The 27,120-nt window shown below is 48.9% G+C and overlaps 2 protein-coding genes across 5 annotated transcripts in view; one reads left to right on the top strand and one right to left on the bottom strand.

Annotated features, from left to right (window-relative positions):
- Nucleotides 1–1,083: 1,083 nt before the first annotated feature.
- ZNF346 (zinc finger protein 346) lies at nt 1,084–8,890 on the bottom strand. The gene is made up of 7 exons (XM_054287956.1): nt 8,815–8,890; nt 8,540–8,643; nt 8,357–8,452; nt 6,978–7,128; nt 5,269–5,508; nt 2,647–2,740; nt 1,084–1,385 (listed from the first exon to the last, which is right to left on the bottom strand). Exons 1-7 carry the CDS (start codon nt 8,873–8,875, stop codon nt 1,280–1,282), a joined length of 852 nt encoding a protein of 283 aa, XP_054143931.1. The 5' UTR covers nt 8,876–8,890; the 3' UTR covers nt 1,084–1,279.
- A 361-nt stretch (nt 8,891–9,251) lies between these two features.
- The window catches only part of UIMC1 (ubiquitin interaction motif containing 1), a 39,388-nt gene continuing 21,519 nt past the window's right edge, over nt 9,252–27,120 (top strand). For 3 of the 4 annotated variants that reach the window (XM_054287920.1, XM_054287922.1, XM_054287924.1), the window contains exons 1-4: nt 9,252–9,355; nt 13,576–13,733; nt 21,679–21,766; nt 26,753–26,877. In XM_054287920.1, the coding sequence (XP_054143895.1) occupies nt 13,584–13,733; nt 21,679–21,766; nt 26,753–26,877 (363 nt within the window). In that variant the 5' untranslated portion in view covers nt 9,252–9,355; nt 13,576–13,583. The remainder of the gene's footprint in view (nt 9,356–13,575; nt 13,734–21,678; nt 21,767–26,752; nt 26,878–27,120) is intronic. The other variant, XM_054287921.1, reaches the window with a different exon arrangement.

Here is a 27,120-nt window from a genome sequence, read left to right on the forward strand (position 1 = left end):
ACCTGCTGCTCCCTCTGGGGAGCCAAGAATGTGGGGCCCAGTGCAGGGGCTACAGGACAGGGACACCAGGGGCCCAAGCTCCTTCTAGCCTCCAGCATGGCACAGGAGCATCCACAGATCTGGGCAGGGAACATACAAGTTGAGGGTGATATGGCAGGAGGGTGGGCAGTGTCATGCCTTGTCCTGCTGCAGCCCAGCCACCTCTTCCTGCTCTGTGTGGGGAAGTGCTGCGGTCACAGCTGGCACAGGGAACGAGGTGCATGGGGCCAGCATGTGTCCTGCTCCCCATGGGGACATGGCACACACCATGTGCTGGGTTGGGCACCACAGTGCTGATCTATGGGCCAAGAAAGCAGGAGCTTTGCTCACCAGCCCTGTCCCCTGCACAACATTGGGGGCTCAGCCCAGTGAAGCAGCAGCCATGGCAAGGAACTGCAAAGCAAGAACGGGCCATCCCAAACTTCCCAGCCCCTAATTGTAAGCAGGCACCCGGTCCTGACTCCACATCTGCACTTGATTTTCTCAATGGAGCCTGAGGGGCCACGAGGGATGGCAGTGGCTGGGGCTGTGGCCAGGACTGAGCTTCTCCTGGCTGAGGCAAGGACCCTGGGCGTGCTCCTGGAGGAGCAACTGGCTCCACAGAGCTGGCTGTGGCCTGGGCAGGGGATTGTGGTGTTTCTGTGGAGGATGTGGCTGGTGGGTGGCTCTATCCTCTGCCAGCCCAGAAGGCACTGGAGTTCAGACTGGCAAGGCAGCCAGAGCCCTGGCCCAGGGCAGGGAGGAGCAGAGCTGGGTCAACAGCACCAACACCAGGGCACACCTAGGGACAAGGGCCATGCACCATCCTCAGCCTCCCGGCCATGTGGGTGGCTCTGGTCCCACAGCCAGGCTCCAGGTCCCCTCTTGTCATGCCTGGGGGTGCCCATGGGTGCTGGTGTCCCTGGCAGCCCCCCAGAGGGAACAGGGAGAAGGTGACACTACCAGCTTGCTGCCAAACCCTCCTTACACCAGATAGACACTTCCTCTCACACCGCACCCACCTTCACAGGAAGCAATTACACAATGAAAACTACTCTAAGGGAGTGAAGTATTTGCTGTCTAGCAAGTCTCTTCCAGCTGGATCCTTTTCCTGACAGATTCAGTCCCCGTTCTGCTCAACGGGTGTATACAGGAGGGTAGGGCTTTGCTTATCCAGAGGGATAACGAAACCATTGTGGGCTGGCAAAGGATGTGCGTTCTGGGGCCACCAACAACTCCAAGAATAGTGCTGCAACTTGCTCTAGAGGTCTTGGCTGAAGTAACTGTAGCCTCCTGGGCCAGTTGACTCTTCCCGGACATACTGTTGTGGCGGGAACGGTCCGACAACCGGCACTGCTCCTGGCATCCTGCACATTGGAGGGAGCAAGAGAAAGGAAAAAAAGGAGACAATGTCACAAATGCTCTGAAATGTGCCAGCTGCAATCACTGCTCAGCAGGCAAGGCTGTCAGCAGAGCAACAGCCTACTGCAGCCAAGGCAACAACTTGCCAGAAAATCTTCCAAGTGAATCCTTGCTCTCTGTGCCTGTGTGTAAACAGACACCTTTAGCATGGCAGAATTAGCTGTGGCAGAGCTCAAGGACTGCTAAAGAGCTCCCATTACAAAGCAAGCATCCTGCCTCTCTGCAGGCTGCAGAAGCTGGAACAGGACTGCACAGCTGAATCCAGAGCAGCATTCTGAAAGGGAGTTGTGTGGCTGCAACAGCTCTGACAGCAGCAGTGTCCTTAAAGAGAACATTAATGTGTGTGTTGGGAACATGTTATCTCTCTAGAATGGGATACTTCCTATACACTGATCTAACTGTGCTGTTTGAGAGCTGGAACTTCCCTGGGATGAAAGATATCTTCCCATCAAGTACTCCCCAGAGCTCAGGGACTAGGAGGCTGTTATTCCACAGACAGGCAACAAGAGATTCCAGTTTTCTTCCTATCCCTTCTGGGGAATTTGGCTAGGAGCCTGCCCTCCCTTCAGGTAGGATTTCCTAATACTTCTTCCTTTTAAAAAGCTTTCTAACCAACCCAGTCTCATTACCCAGGCTCTTTAAGTGAAGGCTCTTAAATTAAAGATTGGCAGTCTCCAGAACAAGTATTTTTGGTATTAATCATCTGGCAGCATAATTTTTTTCAATTAATAATATATGCAGGGGATGCCATTATTTAACTTGCCAGCTGCAAGAGTGAGTTCAGCAATACAGTCCAGGTTTCTGGAGCGTGCTGACTATATGCCAAATTTTAAAACAAGCAATCCCAAAGGGGATTAGAATTGCAAGCAGATCTCCACTGAGCCAGTCCTTAATTAAATTAAAATCTCAGTTGTTAAGAGAAACTGTGTTTAATAGGTGTCAGGTTCACTGCAAAGGTCTGTGCTGAGCTGAACTATTAGGAACCAAAAGCAACTGGAGGCACTTCTACCTCGGCAGCACGACTGGGCTGTCTGCAGAGGGAGCTCCTGGAGCAGCGTCAGGACACACAGAGAGCCTGCACAGACCCTGCTGCTCTGTTTGGAAGTCAGCTGGAAACACGTGCTCAAAACTGCATTTTAGGTTATATTTAGGCCATCGATTTGAACAGCAAGGCTGGAAACACACTTAGACAAGAACATTACTTACTGATTCTTGTGTTTGAAGCCACTGATGTGAGCTTGGTACTGCTCTATGGAGTTCAGCACTATGTTACATGTGTTGCAGGGGTAGCCCTTCCCAGCTGAAACAGACAGCAATGTTAGCACACACAGAAGCCAATCCCCGTGCCTGAGTTAGAAACAAGCAAGATACTCCATCACCTGATTTATTAAACCCTAAACAAAGACAAATAACAGTCAACAATCTGACCAGGCAGGGAGACCATAGAATCCCACTACCCCACCGTGTATCAGCCAGTTATTGCAAGGGAATCACTAAGCCAAAAAAGCTTTCCTGATCAGAACATGGTTTGTTCATCGCTAAAAAACACACACATGTTCCCTGCAAACAGTTCATAGCATCAGGCATAGTAAAAGTTTCAGATTTGGACCCCAAACCCCAAAGGCTATACTGCCTTTGCAACTCAATTTCTCTCCCATATTCCCACTTCTGCTCATCTGGACAACTCAAAACAGAAAATAAAGAGATACTGAATTTGTAAGCTTAAAACATTTCAATAAAAAAGGCAGCCAGAGGAGATTACACCCACTGTCCAGCTCCACAATGCAGCATTTTGCTAAGCCTTGCTGAGGTGCCAGCTGAGGATATTAAGCTCTGTCCTCAAGCAGTTTGGTTACAGTCAGTGGATCAGTTAACTGCCAGGGAAAAAAAAGTTTCCAACAATAGTGGTACTCGACAGGATCATTGGTTTTGTGTAACATGACAACTCCAGCTGGACTGAAAGTTCAGGAGGTCACAGATACCAAACAGGCAAGTACTGCAGCACAGGAGTCTCTAACAGGGAAAAATCCTGGCAGTTGTCCTCAAGACAGTAAGGGTTCCTAAATTTTGGGTCACTGGGGAAAGGCTCTGGTTGGGATTCTCACAAAGAAAACATTTCCTTAAGGTGAAAGAGGAGATGGACCCCAGGAGTGCAGAGCAGTAAATCATTGGGAAGCTCAACTCTGGATGTAGCAGACACTTTGCCGCGTGGCTGCTGCACCTCAGAAATGTCAGAATCCAGTGGGACACTCAGCTCTCAAAATGGAGCTGGATCTGGGCAGTAAAGGTCAGAGGAGCTGATACAGCCTTCAAGTCTGCTTCCCTGCACCATCAATGTCAAGGTTTCTCTGTTGCAAACCCATCCAACAGGTGCATGAACAAAGTTGTCTAAACTCCACTCCTCAACTCCAAACCACTTTTTCCCAAAGAACTTTAAGCAGGCAACCACCTCAGTGTTGCATTTGCAAAGAACACATCTTTATCTGCTGCAAGTCAGGTCTCAGCAGAGAGTTTAGGGACAACTGTGGCTGTTGGCACAGAGACACAGGCAATGAGAGCAGGACAAAACATCCCTGACTGCAGCTCATCTCATCTGAGAAGCCCCTGATAATAGCCCAGCTCTGAAACCTTTGCTGAAGAGCTGAAGTGCTCTGGAGATGTGACTGTACACACTCTCGTTCTGCTGGCACTTCTTGGGACACATCAATCACACAGGCAAGGGCACTGCCCACCTACCCAGGCAAAAACACTGCCCACCTACCCAGCCTGCCTGGGCTGAGGCTCCTGCCCCTGTCAGCACCTGAGTCACACTCAAGTGGAACCATTCATCAGACCCCACTAATTAGGTGCAGAGCAGATGGGTAACGTGAGATACTGAGCACCTTTTCCATCTCCCACACGGCCACGCAATGTGGGAGAGAACATTACTTGGCTAATTGAGCCTCATTTGTCATAAGTGCTACCGGTATCTAAAGGTGGCCTGCAAAGAATTAGAATAATTAATCTTCTGCTTGTGTGGGTTTTTACGACAGAGAAAGAAGCTCTTGATGAAGATTTTAAGATGATCTGTCTGCTTATTATTTACCTCAAGTATCCAGCAGGTACTAAGACTTCCTGGCCCAACAGAAGGCTGCTGGGAGGAACAAAGGAGTTTTCTGCGAGCGCCTAATGCTTTCACTGGACTCAGAGGACTTTCATCACGTACAAGTGCTCATAAGCAGCAGATCATAAACCAAAAGAGTTTTAACTGTCTGCCTAAAGTTCCTCCTTAATAGCTCTGGGGCTTTTTTTTCCCACATTCCTGCTTGCTCCAGAGAGAGCTGCATTAGTTCATCAGATGGAAGTGCCCACACAGAGGCAGAAAGGCATTCAGGGAGAAATCTTTCTGGCTTTCATGTGCTTTGAAGCAGCAGGTGCAGTTAAACCTATTCCTTCCATCTCTGGCCAGTCCCCTCAAAGACGACTTTTAAGCATCAAATGCCACTTTTATCTTTCCATTTTGGATGCAATCACCTAACTAGAAACAGTACTGGCCAAAATCCCTGGATTATCCGCACAGAGAATAAAAAGGACACGTCCCCGATTAAACAGCACCGCACAACACAACCCAAAGCCGGTCACGAGTAGCTACAGTCTAAAACATCTGCTGCTGGGGGTTACAACATCAACCAAATCAATCTTAGGGTGTATCATCAAGTTCCTCATCACAAGCAATACTCCCCTGCTCCCTCCCCACACACTCTCTTGTCCAAAGGCCTGTCAGACACATTCTGCTCCTCTCCCACCCTGCTCTTCAGCTGGTTATCAGCCTCCCTGTTGAGAACTCACCCATGAAAGATGATGCTGGTGCATCAGGGGTTCGCCCATAGTGTGCCATCAGCTTGTGTTTGGTCTCCTGCTTTCTGTGCTTCTTGCCTACATAGTGCTGTTTTGCCATAAGGGGGTTGTTGAAAGTGGCATGGCAGAGGCTACAGAACTTGTCCGGGTCAGTAATGTCCTTGTTCTCTTCATTAGAAGATGCAGTAGAGGTGGGGAGGGCAGCAGGGTGTTTCTGTGGGGGCACCGTTTCTGTAGGGTGAATCCAAACCCCTGGTCAGTCACAGAACTTACAGGTAAAAACTACTTTATTTCACCCAAACCCACATTAAAACCAGTAACACACTATATCTAAACCCCAAACCTAGCCAATGCAAAATATTTCAATAAATTAATAATTTTGTTACGTCTTCCCTTAATGCTGCAGAATTTAAAGACATGTGGTAACATAACTCAGAGTATGCCAGGAAAACTTTCAGGGTTTAAAAAATCCAACAGATTTGCATATTTCTCCTTAACATAAGCATGACTGTATTCAAGAAACACTGGGTATGAATGAGCTTCCACCTGCTGTTATCATCTCCCAGACAGAACATGGGCACAAGCCCTTGCACAGCAAAGGGATTCTGGAAAGGATTCTGGAAGCACCGTGCAGCCACAGGACCTGATCCTGAATTCATAAGGAGTTTTGTCTTATGAGACACAGCATAAATGGGGCTAGGTCTGACACAGTGAATCCACAGAGGGAAGCAGCTCTTCTGTGTGGTGGAGAAACCTGCACCCTCTCACTCCAGGGTGCCAAACAGCAGAGTGAGTAACCTGCTAGGGATCAGAGAGTTCCTCTCACCAAAGGAACACACCAGACTGCTCAGTGAACATCTTCCTGCAGGCTCCTATCATACCTAAAAGCAAGAGCTCCAAAGAACAAGAAGATCCTGGAGGTGGGCTTTGCTGTGCACACATTTTAGCAAAGTCATGAAGACATGCTGGGACAGACATCTGCCTGGAAGATCCCAGGAGTCGGGAGTCTGGGTGACTCACAAGTCCCCAGCTTGGAATTAGCACGAGCTGCCATTCTCAGGTGCACTCAAGGGCTGTGTTTTCCTTCTGTCCTGGCCAGCTGCAGCCCCCCTGGCCCATGGCCACCCCTGCCTGCCCTGGACAGAGGGTGTTACTCCCCACCCACCAGGCCTTTCTGGCTGCTGGCAAAGGGATGGGACACACAGGCAGTGGTGTGGGGGCACACAAGGTCAGATACAAGCACATACTGATGTGTCCCCAGCTGTATTCTCCCCAGCAATCTGCAGCTCCTGAGTCTGTGAACATCAGAGGCCACAGTGTTGTAGCTGAGCAGCCCTGGGGAATTTGCCATATCAGAGTTTCACCAGTCACTTCAGTCTCTAACATTTAATGAGCATCACACCCTGTGGCAGGCAGTTCTACATCTTAACATCACATCCCTGGTCCCTGCATACAGGGATGGGTACAATGGCTGCTGCCACCTGCATTTCCCCCAAACAAAGCGAAAAAAACCTCACACAACCTCCTGCCAATGCCAGCCCACTGAGCAGGCTGGCACAGCCAGGTCTCTGGAGGTGCACTGCTGGCTTAATCTGTTTCATGGCAAAGAGCACACACTCTTACAAGAGCTCACACTTGGGGCTCAACAAGCATCTCAACACCCCTTTGGGACAACGTGAAGGTGCTGCAGACACTCATACCTTCTGCTTTGGGGGCCTGCTGCTTCATGTTCTTGGCATGAGTCTTGCCCAAGTAGTGAGAAGTTGCCACGGCCGGAGAGGAGAAGGTCATGTTGCAGATGGGACAACACTTGTTCCTGTCCTCCCCATTGCTGCCTTCCTGCTTGCTGTCCTGTGCACAGAGAAACACTGAGCTGCAGAGGCTGGGAAGGACCTCTGCAGGTCATCCCATCCAGCCTCCTGGTTTTGAGGAGAAGCACTACAGTTTGGGGGTATAAAAAAGATCACCAAAGACATCTGGGTGTTAAGTCAATGAAGTGACTAGGCAGAACTTCCATGATGCAGCATCACCCTCTTCCTCCCTGGAGAGTGTTCTTGCACCAGATTGCTGTTTTTAACCTGTTGGCAAACACTCCAGGCAGAGAGGCAGCTCTGGCCTGTTTGGGTTAAGGACAAGGTTAAGCCTGTGGCTGCCGAAATTGGGCCACACAGCCTCGTCCCCTGCAAGGTGTGAACTGAGCAGCACAAACATCACTATCAGCTGGGTCATCTGCAACACAACACCAGCTGAGGAGGGAGCAGCAGGCAGTTCTCAGCCTGACACTATGTGCAAAGGCATCTGCTGTTATCCCCCAGCTCCCTGCAAATGCCAGAGTTGGGGATTACAGCTGAAGCAATCATAAAGTGGAATCTGTTCCCCAAGGGAGTCAAAGGCAGACAGATGGCTCAATGGAACGTGGGGCCTTCACTGACCAACAGGCTCCAGCTACCAGCTGAGGGAACTTAAATAAGTAAAATAAAGAATGCTCTTAGGAGAGAATTCCTGTGGATGATGAACCCGACGTGCTCTGCACGATATACAACGATTCTCCTGACAAGCTTTTGCTCTTGTTCTCTCTCTGTCATTTCAAGCAAGACTATCAAAAAGAGGAACACACATTTGTTTAAATGGGGAGAACAGGCTCAAAGAGGCTGTCTGAGCAGTGAGGGCAGGAGGAGCTGGGACATGGCCTGGTGAAACACCTGCCACTGAGCTTCTCAGTTCTCGCAAAGCCCTTTCTGAGAGCATTTTCCTTGTTCACTTAAAAGGCTGTGCAGCTGCCTTTAGCCCTGCAGGTCCTACAGAACTGTATTTAGCCCTGGTGGATCCTGCACTCACAGAACACAAGGATGGATCAGGCTGGAAGGGACCACAGTGGCCCACCTGGTCCAACCTCTCTGCTCAAGCAGGGTCATCTCAGCACTTTGCACAGGATTATATCCAAACAGTTCTGGAATATCCCCAGTAAGAGGGACTTCACATTTCTGGAATATCCCCATCAGCTCTTCACAGGACTTACCCTCTAGATCTTAAGACACTGTAGGCATTACCTATAGACATTCATCAGCTTTCCTCTCACCTGCTTCACCTCCAGCTTCATCTTCTTCCCGTGGGCACCCTCCTCCCCGCCGTGGATGGACAGGTAGCGTCTCACCTTGTTGGCGTGTTTCTTGCTCTGGGGAAAGCAGAGAAAGCCCCGCTCGGTGCCTGGTCGAGCCCGGGGCTGGGCTGGGGCGGAGGCGAGGGGCTCCCCATTCCTCACCTGATAGTGAGCCAGTCGCTGGGACTCGGAGATGAGCAGGGCGCTGCACACCTTGCACTGCGCCTCGGTGAAAATGTGTCCGTTCTCCCGGATCAGCCGCTCCACTGTGGGGGGAGAGGGGTGAGACACAAAACGGGGGCGTCAGCGGCCCGGTGGGACCCCGCGAGGTGCGGGCCGTCCCTGTTCGGGATGCCCGCACCTCGCAGGATCCAACCGGGCTAGAGGGCACCACGTGGGGCCCGAGCACCCGCCCGCTCCCGGTGCCGCCGCCTCACCCGCCTCTTTGCCCACCAGCGGCCCCGCAGCGTCCCCGTTGCTACCGGCCCCGTCCGCCATGGCCGCCGTCGCCGCCTCACGCTGTTCTCGCGAGAAGCCGCCCGCGCGCCCCCACCGCGCCTAGCAACGGCGGGGCGGATCCCGCGAGAGCACCGCGCCCTCCAAGGGAGGCGGCGGCGGACATGTTGGTTGTGGGCACAGGGGCATTGCGGCAGCCCTGTGCTGGCTCGTTTATGTGGGTGTTTAAGCGACGCAGCGCATCCTTCTCTTGAGGAAGCGGGGTCCGGGTTGATATAAGGGCGAGACCATGAGCACCTTAGAACGATCTATCCGGGCCCGCTGTCCGCCAGCCACGGACATGGCGCTGCCCGCTTCAGCTCCCCGATGACCACGTGAAATGCAGCGAAGCCGCTGCCGCCATCTTGGTTGAGGGCAATGAGGCCTCCGCCGCCAACTTGAGCGCGGGTGCAGGGCCCGCCGACCGGGGCCGGTGCGGGAGACCAGGCGGGGAGGCCGCGGCAACGGGGCGGCCCGGGCCCGGTGAGTACCTTGTGCCCTGCGGGGCATGCCGCTGCTGGGCCCCGGGCGAGCCGCGGGGCTCCCGGGGCTGCCAGGGAAACCCCTTCCCTCGTCCGGGGCCATTCTCCGGTCCCTGCCCCCGGGCTGACCTCCCCCAGGTATGACCTCCGGTCCCCGCCCGCGGCGGCCCGGGACTGGCCCCCAGCGCTGTCCCCTGGGGAAAGGACACCTTGCGTTTCCCTCTAGGGGCACTTCCTCTGTCTTTTGCCTGGAGGGATCTCAGGTGCTGTCCCTGGGGATGCCCTGGAACTCCTCCTGGACCCTCCCCTGGGGAGAGGACCCGAAAACCGGAGCTCTGCCTGGGCCGCATCCGCTGAGATCGAGGTGCTCCTGCCTCTCCTGTTCCTCTTGCCAGGCCCGGCTCCCTCCCCTTTTCCTGGGCATCCTCTGCACGCTCCCTTCCCTTAGGTTTGCCCACCTGTGGCCGATCCCCTTCCCCAGAGCTCACGCCTCTCCCGCCGGGGATCCCCCATGCTTCTCCCCAGCCTGTCGAGTATCCCTGACCCCATCCTTGTAAATTTCCACGCAGTGCCCGAAGGCAGCGGGTAAAGGGAAAGGACCGTGGGTGGGTTCTGGGGCGAGGGTCACTTTCCCTCCATGTACAGGGATGAAAACATTTTCCTCCCCTGCCCTTGGAGGAGGGAGATGCTGCGGGCAGACTCGAGGGCGCTGGAGCAGGGAGCATCTCCCGAGAGCTCAGCAGCCTGTGCGGATGCGCCCGGCCATGCGTGGCCTCTGCAGTGCCTTGTCCCCTCTGTGCAGAGCCAGCTCTTTAAATGGATCAATCCTCTCAACAATTTCTCTCTCCCCGGGGCGCTGCCAGCCCTCGTGTCCTGTTCACGGAGCAGCAGCTGGGCCCTGCGTGCGGGGTCGAGCCGAGGGTCTGGGGATGGTATTTCCATGGAAGCGTGTGGTGCTGACCCGCCTGAGCGCGGGGAGCGTCGTGCCTCTGCTTCCCGAGGTGGGGGGAGTTGTTTACAAAGCGACAGCCTGTGTCTCCAACCACTCAGGAACTCATCCGGGGATGAGAGTCATTCATTTTTTTTGGCTTGGTTTTTTCGAGCATTTTTCAAGCTGTCACAGCTTGGCAGGTCTGTAGCTGCAGTGTCAAGATTTAGAATTATTCTGTCGGTAATTGCTTTCTGATTCATCAAAATGATAGATGAGAGGGAAAATGACAAATAATCACAAGTTGGGGATCTTCAAGGATATCCCTAAAAATGTGACTGGAGAAGCGTGGCATGTGCGAGTTCCTTGTCAGGAGGTCACCTTTGCTGTCAGAGCGTTTACAAAGAAATTCTCTTAAATTCAGAGTTGGAAAAAAATCTGGATAACTGCAAAATGAGTCTGCAGACTGGATTGCAAAGGTAATTTTAGATAATTCAGTCTCTGGCCTTTTTCTCTTTTTTTGCTGGGTCTGAAAGCAGGTATCTTCCCCTCAGGCACTCACAACTATCCTTTCCAAGAGTGCTAAAAGCAAAATATGCTCAACTTTGCTTCCTGAAGAGGAGGTCTGTGCTCTGATGCGTGTTGTCTTCCCTCAGCTACACCAGCTTGTCTAATAAAAGCTATTACTGCTCTCCTACTCACAGCTTCAGACTAGCACAGCTACGAGTGATCTCTTACTTGTCTTGTTCCCTTAGTTACATTTTCAGAGACTCTCTTTGCCACAAGTCCCTTCATTTTCAGAAGCGTTGTGGGAGTTGTGTGGTTACATCTCTTACATCTCCTCTTTTCTCTCCTTTAAATGTTGAAGGTAGGTGACTCATCATAACTTCAGCTGATATTTCTCAGTGATCTCTTATTTAGCACAGAGCACAGAGGAGAAGATGTATCGCAGAGTCAGAGGAGCGATGGTGATAACAGCATGGATTGAGAACAAAAAAAAAAAAAAAAAGAGGCAGCGCAGCAGTTGTTTTTTGCTGTTGCTTTTGTTGTGGGGTAAGAAGGTTTATAGGCTGCCTCTCCAAAGCCTCAGTGATCCTGTGTGGGCCCTTCTGTGCTCCTCATGGCTCATGAGTGAGTGGTTTTCCAAAGATAAGGGAACATTCTCCACCAGCGTGGATGCATTTTGTGGGGGCAGCTCACAGCAGCTGGGTGTGAGGCTTGGGTCATCTCCCTGAGCAGGGAGGGCAAAGAGACCATTTGGAGCAAAAGAGAAAAAAATGGAGAGCATATAGTGAGGATATTCCGACAGCACTGGAGTTCAGCTTAGCTGGAACTGAACAGCTTTGTTTTTCAAGAGCCAGTGCTTCACCAAAAGCCTTGCTTGTTTTTATTTTCCCTTCCTTTAATGGCTCCAAATCCTGACAGAAGGCAGTATTAAATTAGATATTAGGAAGAAATTCTTCCTTGTGGGAGTGGTGAGACACTGGCACAGGTTGTCCAGAGAAGCTGTGGCTTCCCCATCCCTGGAACCAACCAAGGCCAGGCTGGACAGGGCTTGGAGCAACCTGGGCTAGTGGAAGATGTCTTAGAAAGGGTTTGGAATGAAATGATCTTTTAAGGTCCCTTTCAACCCAAACCATTCTATCATTCCTCAACAGACAAACGCTGGAGGACTGCAGAGGTCCTTGCAGTCACTTTGGCGCCGTGACTGCCCATTTGTGCAACCTTCTGCTTTCAGAGGGCTCAGCAAACCTTTGGTGCAAATCATGACTCACCAGGATAATCACCTTTTGTCTCTGGGCGTGTGTGTGCATGTATTTGCAGAAGGAAGGCTGCAGATCGTGGGGAGGGAGCGTGGTTATTCCTCACCTTGCTGCTCGGACTGTAGATGGAGCAATGCACTGCTGTTCTCGGTGCTGATGAGGATTTTGGCCTCCCTTAGTGTTTCTCTGTGCCGTGGCTGTTTGCAATTTTGTGGTGTTACAGAGAAGGGTTTGGCTCTGTCCTGGGTGATGCAGGGTTTCTGTTGCATCTTCTCTGACTCTTATTTTAGATCGCTGCACACATCTGAGCTATTTCAGTGATCTTGAAGGAAGGCAGAGTGATTCTGGAGAAGGACACCGGTCTGGGAACCGGCCAGCTTGACTTGCATTTCCAGCTCTGCTGTTCCCTGATGTGGAACCAGGGGCTTGTTGTTCAACCTTTGTCTGCTCATGTTTAATTGAACTTCAGCAGAGCTGGTCATGCTCAGCCTGCTTTGTAAGGCTCTTTTACATCACAGTTCAAGAAGCACTGAATGTTATTGTTGAGCTACCAGGCAAAGAGCAAGCATAGGCAGGAAAGGGTGATTTAACTCTGTGCCATCCTGCTGTTCTCCTTTACTGAGATCTCTTCCCAATCCTTGCCTCTGAGCTCTTATGCATCCAGACAGCTAATGCTTGCTGTGCATCCCTCTCCATCAGTCTGTGGGCTGCCAAGGGAAGGGATGCTGAAGTACCAGTTTGCATTGTGTGGGCACCTGCTCTCAATTGTTCCGTGCACTCAGGTTTGCACTAATAACAGTCAGCAGGTTGCTCGCTGCTCTCTAAGTGCCTTCGTTAATGCAGATGGTTTGGGCATGTCTGGATGGAGTTCTTCCGGAGGCTGCTGCTGCTCATTGAGAAATCCACACTGCCAGATAAACCTGTTGTCTTGTTTCCAGCCTGCCTGCTGCCATTGTCTGTGTTTTCCCTGTCTGTAGTGCCGGAGCAGCCATGCACTGAGCTGTGCAGACGGCAGGACAGCATCCTTGAACGCACAATGCCTTTCCCCCTGGTTTTGTCAAATACAAAAGCTGACAAAGGGCTGTGCTGTGGTGGTTTCTTGGTCTGGTGTGCAAATGTCAGCTTGATCCACTGCCACAGCCTGGTTTGTTTTGGTCAAGATGTGGGGCTGAGGCGGGGAGGTTGTGTTGGAGGGTGGCAGACCCGCTGTGAAGTGATGCTGTGGAGGAGTTGGCTGATGGGCTTTTAGAGGAAAGCCTCATTGCTCTGGAACAAGGCATTCAGAGTGGCTTTGGTCTGTGTTGCTGTTCCCCTGAAACCCCTTTTTAGCAATCAGCTGTAATAAAGTGTTCTTAACTAGATGAGTGGTGACTGGTGCATGTGGCTCCCAGTAACACTAAATCTACCACGCTTTGTAATAAGGTTTCAATGCCTGGGGTCTTTTGCCTAAAAATAGCAAAAAAAAAAAGTGTTAGGGGAAATCTAAATCAGAAGGAAACAAATGGCTTTTAATCTTTCCCTCTGTTTCAGAGTGAAGGATGCCGAGGAGGAAGAAGCCTGCAGAGGGCCTGGAGTCTCGAGGTCAGGATGGGGAGGAAGAGGATGAAGAGAAGAAGAACTCAGCCAATGCCAGGAAGAAGCGCAGTTTTGTGGATGCATTTATTGTTATATCCGACAGTGATGGAGAGGTCAGTGATAGGTTGGGGTGCCCAGAGCCTGGGCTGGGCCCTGCTGCTGCAGGACAGTGCCAGAGCAGCCCTTGCTGTTGTGCTGGGGTCAGGCTTTGCACAGAGGGTCCTGTGCTGTTCCTTTTCTTACATATGAGATGAATCAAATCCTATTTGACTAGGAAATGAATGGTGTGCTTCATGAGGGTGAGTTATGAGTCTGGGATTTGATAACCAAATCCTCTCAGAACTGAATCTGAAATGTAATTTAAAAGTAACCTTTCCTCAATCCCTTTACAAATCTTTTTTTTCATAATTTTTGTTTGATTGATTTCCAGCTAAACCTTAGCAACATGATTCTGTATTATGTGCAAATAGATAAGAAAATGATTCAGAACTCAGGCTTGTGAGTAGCTCAGAGACAGGCAGTGCCTGGTAAACTGATTCTGAATTACAGGAGGCTGAGTTTGTAACCCAGCTCCAAAGGGTGTAAAGGTGAATGTGGTGTGGGAGTGCCTGGCTAAGGCATCAAGGCTCAGATCCCTGATCCCCAGCGTCGGCTTATGCACATCAGCATTACCCTCAAGATTGAAATGTCTCTGTTGGTTACACGGCATGAGCACGGGAACCCCTGCCTGGGGGAAACCCAGAGCCCTCAGAACCTGTGCCTGACTGAGTGAGGCACAACAGAGGAAATTATTACAATCAGTTTTTTATATGTGACTCGTACGGCTTTGCTCTGTCTTGCTGGTGATTGGGGATCCTAAGCTGCTTTTTGTAATTCCACCATTTTCAAAAGCATTTCAGTTCACTCTCAAGCTGTAGATCTTAAATCAGGTCCCTTTTGCTCCCACATCTGCAGTGTGCTGCTCTCCAATAAGGCGATTATCATGTGAGGAGGGGAAAATCACTAGAAATAAACAGTAAGAAGCTGTAGGGCAAATGATATTGGATGTTTTTTCTTCACATTGTCTGAGTTCTTTCCCATTGGGAAATTCCCTGAAAGAAATGGAACATATGGCAGTAATAGTTCAGTGGGGTTAAACCCTTAGCTCTGCAATATGCTAAGTTAACTTCAGATGTCTGCTGCATCACTGGCCTTTATTGTGAAACCTATAAGGAAAAAAGAAATCAGCAGCTATAAGAGCTGCTGCAGTACATAAAAGATCAGGACCTGTTATTGTCTGCAATTATTCATCTCAATGTGCACGTATCTGAAAAAGAGGAAACAAACGTCTCTTAAAACACATCTATAAAAAGGTTAGGCTCCCTCACTGTTCTCTAAGTTTGTCTATAAACAATAAATTCTGATGGCATAATCGGTCATATTACAGAAAAGGATATGCTCAGAGAGGCCGTTAAAGAGCCAATTAGGTTGTGTTTAAGTGACAACAGTTCAGTCAGTTGAATGAGTGGATTTATTCAGTTCACTCTCTTTCTGTGAGTCATCAGCTTCCAGATCCAGTGCCACAGTCTCTTGTCGTGTTGTTTTCTGCAAAATCAAACGCAAAACTGATTTACTTGGGATCTCAAAAAAATAACTGTCTGCCTTCTGTAACTGTCTCAGCTCTTCCGTGTACATCAAGTTGAATTTCAATTTTGGACGTTGTAACTGTTGTTCTTGCACTGGTAAGACCTTGTTGTGTGTTCGAAAAGAGGTGTGGGAAGCTCAGATCAATAGCAATTTTAGAGAACAATATATTCTCAATTAATCTTGCATCTGTTAGGACATGGTTCCTTATGAATCAAAAGCTACAAGGACAATTTGGGCATCATTGATTCGATGGCTTTCTTCCTTGGCAGTCTCTTGGCAGGTATCTATAGAACAAGTCCCTAGTTCTGCTTCCAGACCAGCAGATCTTGTAGCAGCTGCACCTGGAAAGCCTCCAGCTTCTCACTTTTGATGATCTTTGGCAGACTGCCTCTCCCAGGAATTTTTCAGTCATGCTGGATTATCAAGCTCATCCATGTTATTTTGCCAAGTTCCCTTTCTTTGCTCATGTCTATGCTGTGGCATCTGCAGAGCTGCATCAGAAAAAAGTTTTCTGGACGTGAGGCTTTCTGATATCTGCTATATATAATCCTGGATTCGGGGAACACTTCTCTTTTTTTGGAAAGGGTCAGACAAAATAAGAACAGTCTCTCTGGCTCTGTGGAAGCCAGAGGAGATGACCTTCTTTGTGCAGACTGTGTCTCTGAAAATGCAGACATGCCGAATGAGTAGAGTGGTTCCCATCTTCCTTGGCTGTTTAATCCCACTGGGAATTGGTTGCCTGTGCCAGAAGATGGATGTTCATTCACAAACACACAATATTTCAAGTAGTGCCCAACAATGCTCTCTCTGAGCATGACCATTCCTGGTCTCCTGAACCTCATGCTTGCATTGGGCTGTTGGTTTGACCCCTGAAGCCATGTCTGAATGATGATTGTTCCTCAGCACAGAGCCTGGCCAAGCGTGAACTCTGAGCACAGCCCAAAAGTTGTGCTGACCTGTTAGACTGATCTGCAGCCTTTAGTGCAATTGATCCTCACATGCTGCTGATCTGGTCTGGGGCCTTTTGGAAGGGTCTTTTGCCAGGATAGATCCTTTGGGAGCTTTGAGAGTACCTGCCTGCACTTACAAAGTTGGCATCAAGTCTCACAAGCTTTTTCTGCCAGATCCATCAGCTCTGCCAGCCCTCAGGGAACATATGACAAGACTCCAGGGTGATGGTGCAATCTATTTCTGCATGGCCTGTCTTCCCTTCAGTGTGGAACATCCCTTTGCCTGAGTGTTCCTGTGTTTGGAGATGCTCACAGTCAGGGTAATCAGCAGCATGTGTTGGTGTTCCAGATCAGATTTTGGCTGTTTAGGCATTGGCTAATACCCAACCACTGCCCTGTTTCCATCATCTGTGACAGTGGACACTCACCTCAGGACCAGGCATGGCCTGAGGGACATCTTGCTATGGAAAGGGTGGCACTGGAAATGTCACAGCCAGGATGGCAGTGCCCACCTGTCATAGTTGAATCCCATCCAGCACCTAAGTACCAGGCAGCTGCTTGCTCACTCCCACCCCATGGCAAGGAAGAGAATCGTGGGGAAAAAAGTAAATCTCGTGGGTTGAGATAAGAACAGCTTAATAATTGAAACAAGATAAAATATAATAATACTATTAATAATCCTAATGATAATATCAAGAATAATTGTAATGAAAAGAAGGGAGAGAGGAACTGCTTTTCATCAGGAGCTGTAGTGATAGGACAAGGAGGGATGGGTTCAGACTGAAAGGGGAGAAATTTAGGTTGGATATATGGAAGAAATTCCTCACTGTGAGGGTTGTGCAGCACTAGAAGAGGATGCCCAGAGAGGCTGTGGATGCCTCATCCCTGGCAGTGTTCAAGGCCAGGCAGTGAGCAACCCAGTCTTGTGGGAAGTGTGCAGGACAGGAGGGTTGGAATGAGATAATCTTTAAGGTTCCTTCCACCCAAACCTTTCCATGATTCTGTGAGTAAAGCCCAAGAGAAACCAGTGCCACAATGCAGTTGCTCACCACACACTGACCAGTGCCCACCCAGTCCCTGAGCAGCAGTCGGTGTCTCCCAGCCAATTCCCCCCTGTCCGTACTCTGGCCATGAGGTTCTGTGCTGTGGAATTTCTCTTTGCCCAGTTCCCCCAGCTCCTTGTGCACCTGCTCACTGTCAGAGCACAGGAAACTGAACAGTCCTTGATTTAGAGCAAGCACTGCTGGCACCAAATAAACCATTGGTGTGCCATCAACGTTATTCTTGTACTAAATCCAAAACACAGCACTGCAGCAGCTCTAGGAATAAAAATAACTTAATCCCAGGACACCACCTCACAGCACTGACCATTGGAGCAAAGCAGAACCACACAGGAGTTTGCTGCAGTGCCCTGCTGTCTCCATGGGCTCTGCTGCTGCCAAGGGACCCAGTGCCTCCATCTCCCAGGGGAGAATGCAATGTGAGTTGGTTCTGGAGGAGGCTTCATGGCTCTGCTGAGCTCACTTGTTGAAAATCAGATTGATATGAATCCAGGCTCCTCACAGCCCAGTAAAAGCCCTTTTTCCTACAGAGTCCTCTCTCCCTGTGTCAGGAGCTGCATATCCTGGCATGAGCCCCGTTGTGTCTTGTTGTTCATCTCCACTTCCAGCAGGTTTGTTCTAATGAGCTGAAAGAGCAAAGCTGAAACAGATTCTGAACTGAAGTCAGAGACTAATAAAGTAGGGTGTGATATTAATTTCAGCAGCAGCCTTGGCAAGAGCCAAACATGGTAATTCCAACATCTAATTGGCTTTTAAAAATAAATTAGTCTGGTTTTCATCTGCATATTTCCCATGCAGGATGTGTGCTGTTTGGCTGTGCCCTATTGTTAGATGGTCCCAACTGCTGTTGAGCAGTAAAATTACCCAGACCTTTTGACTTTGCAGTCTGCACTGTTAGGGGTGGAGACATTCTGCTGTAGCCTTTTCTTCCCTGAGTCAGTAGAAGCTGATTTCTGTGGTTTATCATGTGGATTTGAGGGAGCAGGATGTGGGATTCTGGCTACTGGCTTCCATTTATGGGCTTTTAGAAATGAGTGGAGCTGTATCTGTTTCTGCTGGCAGAGTCAGGTTCTCTTAAGTATGTGCAAAAGCATTTTTAAAATGGGAATTTGATTTCCTGCTGTCTGGTGAAACCAAGCAGGTTACAAAAACAAGGAAGAATAATAGTGGCTGCCTTCCACTAAATGTGTGGAAGACTTTGGAAACCTGTCTATTTCTTCATCTGTGTACAATGCTGACAGTGAAATTGCTCATAAGAGAGCATCATAAATTAAAGTGCAGAGCCTGACACACAGGAAGAGAATTTGGGTTCCTTCTGGCTGTTCTGCCTTGAATTGACAGCAGAGGAGGAGGGGTGCTCTCCTGGCTGGCACTGAGCAGAGGTGTGCAGTCCCTACCTTGCTTCCACTACAATAATTAGTTTCCCTTGGAAGATATGTGTATTGGAGATGACCTTGTAACTGAGAGTATTGGCTGCAGTTTGGGAATATTTTAATTGATTAAGATTATTTTTGGACTAGTGATCTTATTAGAAAGGCAGTTGGTTGAGAGGCCCCTTGAGTTCCTATTATCCTTGTAGATAGATGAGCATTAAAAGGTTGGGTCAGGAAGAGCAGGCCCTGTTGTCTTCTCTGAATTTTCTTGGCCCCTTCTGTTTCTACCATCCCCGCCTGCATTTATGCAGAGCACTCTGGGGCCTGTGGGGCTCTCTCCCAGCAGAGGTACAAACAGCCATAAATCCTAATTAAAAGGTATGTTTTATTTTCTGAGTTTAAAACTAAAAAAGATTTGAGAATTCTTGGAATTGAGATGTGTGTATATATTTTGGCCCATCAGGATTAATTGGATTTGCTTCAGCGGTTCACTGTAGCGTGGCTGCTCAGTAGAACGCTGCTGAGCAATTTAAACATCCTTCTCGAATGTATGAGCTTCCTCCAACAACGTGTCCTGCAATAATTTTGCTCCTGCCACTGATGTAAATGTTGAGATTGTTCAGGAGCAGCATGGGGAAGCGAGGCACGTGCTTGGCTGTGCTGTGGGTGCAGGCAGTGTGTGCTGTGCCCTGCTCCCCTCGGAAGCCCTGGAGGTGCTGGGGCCCCGCGTTGTGCCCTGGTGTGAGTTGTGAGTGTGTCTCTGTGCACAGAGCAGGCACTCCCAGCCATGCAAAGTTTGGTGTGCTCATAAATCACACCCGTGCCCTGCAAGAGAGCTGCAGATGAGAGTGTCAGGGTTGACCTTCCAGCAAGTGCAGGAGTGATGAGGGGAAGATTGATGCCTAGAGAGAAGAGCTGGGGATTTACAGAGCCTGTTAGGATTAAATTGCCCCTGCTTTAAGCTGGGCTGGGTTTAGCATTGTTAGGCAGGGTTTTGGGGGAGGGCAGGAGAGCTATTGCTGAACCTCCTCCAGTGTATAATACTAGTGCAGTCCTGGTGTGATCCCACGAGCTGTTCCCCATCCCCTGAGGTGGGAGCAGCCCACGAGGTCAGCATGGGGCTGTTGCTGCAGACCAAGGCAGGGCAGTTTGGGGTGGGACATCCCATGGTTTATGGAAAGCTGTGGAGAGGGGCACTATGCCTGGAAGAGAGAGGATTTCACCTCCTGAGCAGGAGCTTGGGATCCATCTCCTAGGAAGAGAGACTTTGTATGTGAAGCAACCTTTTGGAGACACAGTGGCAGATCTTGGAAAGGGGGTACCTAAACCAGTCTGTGTGGGAAAGAGAAGGAATCACTCACAGAAAAAACCCTTAGGCACAAGCATGAGTGTGTGTGGGCTTGCCAAGCATGATTGCTGCTGTGTTGTGAGGTGATTCTGAAGTCAGTGGAAGTGAGGAATGGTGTAGGTATTAGGGCATGCAAAAGCTGTAATGTATTAAGGTTTCAGGAAACCACCTAATAGTATGTCTTGCAAAATCTTAGTTAGATAAATAATTTAATTTGGTCTAGATAGCAGCATTCCTGGATTGAAATGCTGCTAAAAGACTGTCAGTAAGAGCTGCTGATGAACAAAGGAGAGGCTCATCTGGGGGAGATGTAAAGCTGAGGCCAAGAGGATCAATATTAGGTCTGTGTGTCTTTTAACATCCTCATTAATGATCTGTAAGAGGGAGCAAGTGGTGTATATAGATTAATAAAATCTACAGATAACACTAAAACCAGAGAGGTCTTCAACAAAACTCAGCACACAGATGCAGTCTGAAAGACTTCACAGGTTCAGAAACATGGGCAAAGGACAAAAGAAATGGATGACACTCAAAAATAATCACTACATCTGTATGTGTTAAAGTAGCCCAAGCCATGTGCCCCTCCCTGACCCCTTCTCTTGGCACAGGAGGTGGAGTGAGGCACAAGCATGTGGCCCATGTGTCTCCTGGGCAGGAAAACTCAATGTAGCTGCAGAGGGAACAGTGCAGAGCCCATCCTGGCCAAGCGTGGGTCTCTGCCTGAAACACTGGATTTGATTCTAATCCTACCTGATTTAGAGACACAAATTGGAAGGGGTCCAGTGCCAGCCTTGGGTAATGTGTGTGCCCTTGCCTAAGCCATTAGGACAGCAACTTACAGAAATTTGTGTCATTTAAGCCTGTGCCCATTTGTGCTGCAATCCTTGTGCTTAAAGCAGCACACATTTAAGTTGTTCGTGGGAGTATTGTTCCAAGGAGCCTCGAGACAACAAGTTTCTCAAGTATTCAAATTTCAAAAATGAAAAACTTTTGGCAATACTGCCCAAAGAAGATGTGGATGCCCCTCAAAGTGTTCAAGGCCAGGTTGGATTGGGCTCTGAGCACCCTGATCTTGTGGAAGGTGCCCTTGCCCATGGCAGAATTGAAATTAGATATTCTTTAAAGTCCCTTCCAACTCAAACCATTCTTTGATTCTATGAATACAATGAGAGAATAACATGAAGAAGAAATACAGCTGGCCCTCCTGCCCTCAGGCTGCATTGGTGTGGGTCTCCAAAAATGACCAGGGATTCTGGTTTGGACCACCTGAAATTGCCTGGGCATAGTACTAGAGGCTGCATGGCAGGAAACAGCCCTGGCTTGCAGGTGTGTGATGCTCAGTTATAAAAAGGTTCTGTTTTTCTCTTTTGAGTGCTTACAAATATCAATGTTTTAGCAAGGCCAAACAAATTCTCTCTAAAATCATGGGTAGCAGGTGCAGTGCATGGTGGTGACTGGCATGAAGTCTATTGTCTCTCCTACTTCTCTGTTTATGTCAGTCTGTAACTCTTTTTGCTCGTTATGCTTATCACACAGCTTTTAATAGTTACAGAATGTGTTTGAATTACGTTTGAAATTCAAATTTCACTCAAATAGACGCTTGTTCTTGAACCAGTGTTTGTGTCTGAGTAGCTGGGGGGAGGGGGCTGGTAGTATTTCTTACATATTGCATGCACTCACCATGTTCTTTTCCATTGCAGCAGGAGTCAAAGGAAGAGAGTGGCTTGCAAAAGAAGAGAACAAAGCAGCTGGATCGAACAAAGTTTGCTGCTAAAAGAAAAATTGCACGTACGTCTCGACTGTGGGGCTGGGGAAGTTGTGTGGTGCTGAGCAGCTTCTGCTCTTTGTGTTAGAGATTATTTCCCTTGCAGAAAGGCTGTGACATGGCCGGGGATGCAGAAAAAACCCTTCACAGGGCTAAATTTTGCACTTCCAAAATCAGTGTGCGAGGGTGTTGGTACCTCACCGGGTTCAAAGCTGTCTGAGGCTGATGTGAAAGCGCCGTCAGTCACAAACTGTGTTCATGTCCAGGCCCCTCTGCTCCTGTCTGTCCCTGAGACATCACCATGCTCTGACCCGACAGCTGCCGCTCAGGAAGGATCTGAGTCGCAGCTGACAGTTCTCTGAAATCATCAGCTCACAGTGTGGGGGCTGCCAGAGCACCAGCAGCGCTGGGCATCATAAGGAAGGGTGTTAAGGGATTTAGTTGATGTAATTTTGCTGTTACATAAAGTGTTGGTGCACCCTTGTCACAGTGCTGTGTGCAGTGCTGGCCTGTGCATAGCAAGGACACAGTGGTGCATCAGCCCAAGTCATGGAGGGGTAGAAAAGCTGCCTGGTGAGGAGAGTCTGGGAAGATTGAGGCTGCTTTGTTAGGAGAGAATGGTGGGATCAAAGTTCCCATTGGGAAGGCAATGCCTCAGCTGAGCACAGAGCTGTTGTTTACCAGCTCCTGGGGTGTATCAGTGGAAATAGCAAAAAATAGATGGGTTTAAAACGGGTGAAGGATACTCATGCTTCACACAGCATGGGGTGAACTCCTGGAAGTTTGTGTCACAGGAGGTTATGGAGAGGTCACCATCAACAGCTTTAATAAGGGATTAAATGCATTCCTGAACAATAAATCTGTGAACAGATGCTAAAGGCTGGGATGTTCCTGCTCATATTCTGATGTACAGGCAGAAGGGCCCACTGAGCATGGCCACCATACCTCTGCTCCCTGTACTGCCCCACATGTTACAGCAGCCAGGCCCCAGCGGGTCCCCACTCGTGTTCCTGTGCTCTGTGAGGCAGTGGTCCATGCAGCACATAAGATTCAGGACTTTTTTAAAATGGGAAGGATGTTGCCTCCTGCAAAACCCAAAGCAATCACTGAACAAAATGGAGCACGCCAGTGCTCCGCAAGCAGCAGCAGTTGGTCTTGTCAGTCCTCACAGGGTTTGTGTGAATTAAATTGTTTTTAATAGAGGCCTAAGGCCATAGCACAGAACAGCCCAGCTCTTTGTAGGAGCTGCAACCCACTGTGCATGTCAGTGTTGAGCAAGTAAGATAGCAAAGTCAGAGATGGGAAAAGAGTTCTTTTTCTCATTCTTCTTTTTCTCCCAAAGGAAACAGAGCACCAAATTAAAGCTGAAACCCCCTCCCTTGGAGATGCCACTAAAATGTGACCAAGCATATGGTGCTAAGAGCAGGGATCTGCTGAAGTTGGATGTCCTCATTGCATCATTGAGCATGTAGGGTTTCAGGAGCTGGTGCTGTGCAAAAGGTGTTCAGCGTGCTCCAGAAAATCCACAGGAGACAGGGCCGGCTCTCCAGACGTTGTGTAACAGAGGAGTTCTGCTGTGTTTCTAGATGTTGAAATTATTAATAATAGTTTTTCTTTTCCTGGGGCACAAGCTGTCTTTTTTTGTTGCTTAGTGTGCTTGTCTGAGTTTGGGGGTGCTTGGCACCACACAGTCGGCGAGCAGGGGCTTATTTAAGCACGTGTGATGGTGGGGCTGTTCTCATTTGTGGGAAGCTGTAATTAGACTTTTGGTGTTTGCTTTTAGGCAAATTAAGACTTGAAGTAGTAATTATTTTTCCCAGTGTCTTTAAATAAATTCTTTGAATTGCGAGGCAAATTGGTCTTTTGTAAAGATTGGGTGCTTCTGGGTAGAGCAAGTTCTTTCTCCTCAAAACTGGAAAATTTCGGATATTGGCAGGCACTCGTTATAAAGCGTATCCTCCCTTTTTTGCTTTGTTGTGGTTTTATTCATTTTAACCTAGAGCCATAACTAAAATATATCTGTGACGTTTCATCCTGACAGGATAAATGGAAATACAAAACCTAAAGAAGTCTCTCTCTTTTTCCAGAGGAAGCCAGTGCTTTAAAGCACATTTGAATGTTTTTACTGTAATTGCGCTTTGGATATGTAAAAATACTGAGATCTCGCATTTCTGTTATTTTTGAGTAAATCTCTTATTAGTAAGTGTTATAACTACAACTAGTGGAGTTTTGCATCTAATTCACTTTGCAAATGTCAAAATGGAACATAAATCGCTTTGCAAATTGCCGTATTAGCATTTAAAAAGGCTCTGAAATGGTTTAATTTGTTTAGGGCTGCCGTATCTTAAAAACAGTTTCTCTCTGACCCCTCCTTGCCATCTGCGGGTCTCCTGGATGCCCCGGTCCCCAGAGGGGCGCTGGGATTTCCTGCCGCGTTGGGATGGACCTGTGACAAGAGGATTTTGGAGTGTGAGATTCCCGGTGCCGGTGCTTCCCCCGGGAATGGGCTCCTGCAAGGCAGGCGAGTGATGAGTGTGAGCTGAGCATCGCTCCAGATGGAGAGGGCTCGTTTCTCCTGGGATCTGCGGAGCCCCCACCACACGCTCTGAGCTCTCTCCCCAGCTCTGTTTGCACACAGTGGTCGGGGGCTAACGCAGCACTCTGGGTTTCCAATCATCATAAATTATGACGGCTGCAATCAGCATCAAGTTTAATAAAACACATGGTGCTGAGAAGTGATCAGTCCTGGAGCATGAAATACTGTCAGCTTCACTTAAAGCAGGTCAGGTCTGCTGGAAGGCACGAGCAGAGCTGCTCTTTGCTCTCCCCACAGTAATGCCAGGTGGATTTTAAACTCGAGTTTTCCCCATCTCCAGAGCACCTACTCAACTGGAACGTGCACTAAGTGCATCTTGTTTGTCACTGGTTTCTTTGCCAGAGGCAGCATTTGTCTGGCACATTCCCTGTCCCCAGAGGGGAAATTGCTGTGCCAGGGAGGGAGAAGAAAACAAAATGTACAGCAGTAACTCGCCAAAAAATGTTTCTTTTTATTAAGCTTCATGGATGTTGATAGCCTGAACTGGCAAATGTTCAGGCCCCTGTTGAAGCACGTGGAAAGTCGTGTGTTGCAGGGTGCTGATCATGTGCACCAGTTTTCCTGCACATGTCTGAGTTTACAGGATCTAGCCTGGTTGCTGCGATGGTTTAGGTAGGAAAACAAATCAACACACACTTTCTGAATGCTCAGAAGGTGTTTGGTGTAATGGGAAAAGAAAAGACTATAGGTAGCACTAAGTGCTGTGGTCTGGATGACACGGTGGTGATTGGTCAAAGGTTGGACTCAATCTCAGTGGTGTTTTCCAACCTAATTGACTCTGTGATATGCTGTTTAATGCTGCTGTTCTTGGGGCTGGGAGCTTTCTCCATACACTGGACTGTGCTTTCCATTAAAGAATGGTTGTTATTTTTTTTTTGCCCTGGTCCCTCCTGGCTGTAACATCATTGAGTGACTTTGTCCAAGGACAAAAGATCCCCACGAGCCCTGAAAGCGCTGCAGTCTGCTTTCCCTTCAACCCCTTTCTTAATTTTCAAATAAATTACCCCGCTACCCCACCCCAAACCAACACAACCTGAAGCTAAGTGCTGTTGTAGTAGGACGCATAAAGGAATCTGAAGGTAATCAGCCAAAAATGCTTCAGATCCTGCTTGGGTGGGGGAGCAGGAGGCTGCCACCCTCCAGGAGCTGGGGGAAGGGCAGAGCTGTGCTCTGTGGATGCTCCTGCTTGCAGCAGTGCTGTCATGGACAGGCTGCAGCACGGCCAGAGCGCGGCTGCACTGCTGTGTTGGGGAGAGCATGGCATGGAAAATAGGAGCCTGCAACATGTGAATGCAGCTTTATCTAGCCTGTCTCTGGAGCTGGCTGCAGTGAGGGCATGTTTTGTGCCTGGGCAGCCTCCCTGTTCAAATGGCATGGCTTAAAGATGTTGTAGCCGTCGGAGAACGCGAGCCTTTGGTTCATGCATGAGATGGCGCGTGCAGGATTCTGCCTGGAGGAGGGAGCGGGTTCTGAAGGAAATCTGTCAATTTGTTTCAAGTGAGAAGATGTATTTTTTCAGCTCCTGAGAGTGCTGTTGAGTTGTTTTTCAAGCTGCACTCCATTCTGCAGGCATTGTATATTTTAAGCAGAGTGAAAGTGTTGGATTGAATCTCAGTAAATAAGTGTTTTCCAAAGTAACTAACTGCTTTGTTTCTACACAGCCAGTCTAGACTTTTGGTTTGATTGGAGCGAGGAATATTTCAGGAATAAATTTTCTGCTGAAATAGCAGTTACAACTGTAGGAAACCTGTTTCCCATGCATGACTGACTTAGTGATGCAGTAGAGTGGTGATGTGAGCAGAAGGGGGTTGTATGCATGTGAAATATCCTCTATAATACCACCAAGCAAGTAACATTATCCTCCACAGAGCTTTCCACCTGAGGCTCGGGGTGAAAAACATGTAGCTCTTTTTCTCTTGATAGGTCTCCTGTGGTATTGCAGGTATCTGTGTCAGAAGACAATGAGGTGTGCTGCTCAGTTAGTAAAAAAGCCTCTTAAAGATGTGTTGTTTATCCTGCTTTGCTGCTGAGCCTAGCCAATACAAAAATGAGCACACTTCAGAAATCTGTCCTTTTCCTCTCTCCTTGAACATGCATTCTGCAGCTGCAGTGTGTGTTGTTTGATGGCAAATAAAATGTCATGTTGCAGTTAATATACTCGGGGAATGGGAGCTTAGATTGCTGTAGAAACCTGAGGTGAAGTTCCTGACCTGAGTTACCTTTCTCATTTAGTGTTGCCTGCTCCAGTTTTGTTGACACCTTTCCAGGACAGCTGAGGTTTAGATGATTTTCTCTGCATTCCTCCTGGGAAGGTGGGGCTCTCACCCATTTCTCCCTACACGCTGGATGTTCACTGACTGTTTACATACACCTGCAGCTGTGACTTGACATTATCCTGTTTCTTCTGCTGTAGAGATGACTGAAGAGGAACAATTTGCACTGGCCCTGAAAATGAGTGAGCAAGAGGCTAGACAAGTGAACTGTCAGGAAGAGGAAGAGGAGGAGCTCTTGAGGAAGGCCATTGCTGAGAGCCTTAGTGTAAGTGCACTTCTGTGAAGAGGCTCACCAGGGTTCTTAGCAACATTGCTGTCTCTGCTTGCTTTACCATGCTGCAAAAGAAAGTTTTACTGGGGGACATAGATATTCCCAGCGCAAACTGGAATGACGGCAGCTGCAGAGTGGTTGCTTTGTACTGTTCCTAGTGAGAGGAACATGAAGTCTAACCCCAGCTGTGCCTGTTTTGGGGTACAGAGTTCTGATTTGGGATAGGGGGATCTGCAG

The sequence above is a fragment of the Melozone crissalis genome, unplaced genomic scaffold, assembly GCF_028551555.1.
Source record: "Melozone crissalis strain CALT ecotype California unplaced genomic scaffold, PUWL_Pcris_2 ptg000061l_1, whole genome shotgun sequence".
NCBI lineage: Eukaryota > Metazoa > Chordata > Aves > Passeriformes > Passerellidae > Melozone > Melozone crissalis.